Here is a 2,238-nt window from a genome sequence, read left to right as displayed (position 1 = left end):
TCAAGGATGGTAGGATTGAGTCTCCTTTGAGGTTGCCGGACCGGTCTTGCTCCTTCTTCAAGGAATATGCGGTGCTCGCATACTTTGGGGCTTATTCCCACTAGATCCGCCAAACTCCATCCGATTGCCTTTTTGTTTCTTCTCAACACATTAAGCAATTTCTCTTCTTGTTGAGGAGTTAGCTCTTGGGCTATTATCACGGGTAGCTCTTGGGCTTCATCAAGGTATGAGTACCTTAAATGAGGTGGTAGTGGCTTCAATTCCATCTTTTTATTTTCCTTTGAGGTTTGAGTTTCCGGATGAGTTGCATGATGTGTGGTGTTTAGTTCGCTTGACTTTTCATTTGCTTCTTCACCCATATGCTTCTCATCTAACTTTGCTAAATGCACTTCGTCCACTATGTTGTCGATTGGGTCACACTGAAACAAAGAGTGGTTCTCCGGTGGATGCCTCATTGCTTCCTCTAGGCTAAAGCTTACAATTCTCCCGTCTATTTCAAATGAGTAATTCCCCGAGTAAGCATCAAGTTTAAATCTAGAAGTTCTCAAGAATGGTCTTCCAAGTAAGATAGACGATGCTCTCTCGGTTTCGCTTGATGGCATTTCAAGGACATAGAAGTCAATGGGGAATATCAACCCTTTTATGTTCACCAATACATCTTCCGCAACACCCGCTACGGTTATTATGCTCTTGTCCGCTAAGACAAATCTTGCCGTTGACCTTTTTAGTTGTGGCAAGTTCAATAACCGGTAGACGGATAGTGGCATGATGCTAACACATGCTCCAAGGTCACACATGCAATCTTTGAAGTGAACTCCATTGATTGTGCAAGTAACCATACAAGGACCCGGATCATCACACTTCTTGGGTAGTGTTCCCATTAAAGCGGAAATAGTACTCCCCAATGGAATGGTTTCCAATTCAAGAATTCTGTCCTTATGTATGCATAAGTCTTTGAGAAATTTAGCATATCTAGGAACTTGATGGATAGCATCGAGGAGGGGGATGGTTACCTCAACTTTCTTGAATACTTCCACCATTTTGGGGTCAAATTCTATGCGCTTTTTAGCTTTCTTTGCAAGTGTTGGGAATGGGAGTGGTTGAGCAACTTCCTCTTCCAAGGTCCTTTTGGCCTTGGTTGTCTCTCTTGTTGGTTGGATCTCATCCTCAATTATGGCTTGTGGTGTCTCTTCTTCCACTACTTCTTCTATATTTACTCTCTCCTCTTCTTGAGCGGTTGTGATAGGGCTTGAATCCTTTGCTTCCTTCCCTTTTAGTTGCGTACCGGATCTAAGGGTGATGGCATTGATGCCTCCCTTTGGATTTGGTTGAGGTTGAGAGGGAATGACGCTTTGGATTGGGGGTTGAGGAGTGGACGTTGACGGTGTATCCATGCGTGCAAGAAGAGCTTGTAGTGTAGAGGTGAGACCGGTGAGACCGGAAGCAAGTGTGTTTTGCAGTTCCTTTTGGCCTTGGATAATGGTTCGGAGTGTTTCATCTTGGTTGGAGGGAATGGTTGCGTATGTGAGTTGAGGAGCTTGTGATTGGTTGGGTGGTGGTCTCTGATGTGGTGGTTGATATGTTTGGTAGTTTCTTTGTGGGTTTTGTTGATTGTATGATTGGTTTTGTGAGTTGTATGGTCGGTTTTGTGAAAAGTTTTGTGAATTGTTACCCCATCTTTGACCTCCTCCATTGTTGTTGTTGTCCCTATTCCCTTGTTGATGATGATCTCTCCAATTTTGATTGTGATTCCCACTCCCTTGATTGTAGCTTCCTCCTTGATAAGGGTGCCCTTGGTTAGGATTGCCTTGGTAGTACCCTTGATTTGGGCGGTCATAGAAATTATGGGTAGCCGCCAAAGTGTTATCTTCTTGAAGGCTTGGGCACTCATCCGTGTAGTGGGAATAGCAAGAACAAATGCCACACACTTTTTGAGGGACCAATTGTTGATTGTGTTGTTGAGGGGGTGGGGGTTGTTGTTGGTATGATTGAGGTTGTTGTGGTTGTTGTTGGTTCAATTGGAGTTGCCTCAAGATGGATCATTTCGCTCAAGGATTGAGTTAGAGCGGTGGTTTCACTACTAGTTGATACCTCATTCACGGTTCTCGGGCGGTTGACTCTTCGTCTCATATGTTGATTGGATTCGGCTAAGTCAATGATAAGTTGCCATGCCTCCTCCGCTGTTTTATATTTAGACAAAGAACCATTGCTAGAGGTGTCCAAGAGAGTTCTATCTTG

General features: G+C 44.1%; 1 protein-coding gene across 1 annotated transcript in view; it reads right to left on the bottom strand.

Annotated features, from left to right (window-relative positions):
• LOC107469985 (uncharacterized) overlaps nucleotides 1-2,238 on the bottom strand; it is a 13,054-nt gene that overhangs the window by 1,371 nt on the left and 9,445 nt on the right. The window contains exon 2 of the mRNA XM_052255623.1: nucleotides 42-1,471. Within this exon, the coding sequence (XP_052111583.1) occupies nucleotides 42-1,471 (1,430 nt within the window). The remainder of the gene's footprint in view (nucleotides 1-41; nucleotides 1,472-2,238) is intronic.

Source organism: Arachis duranensis, chromosome 10, assembly GCF_000817695.3.
Source record: "Arachis duranensis cultivar V14167 chromosome 10, aradu.V14167.gnm2.J7QH, whole genome shotgun sequence".
In the NCBI taxonomy this organism is placed as follows: Eukaryota; Viridiplantae; Streptophyta; class Magnoliopsida; order Fabales; family Fabaceae; genus Arachis; species Arachis duranensis.
This window is presented reverse-complemented; position numbering and strand designations above follow the sequence as displayed.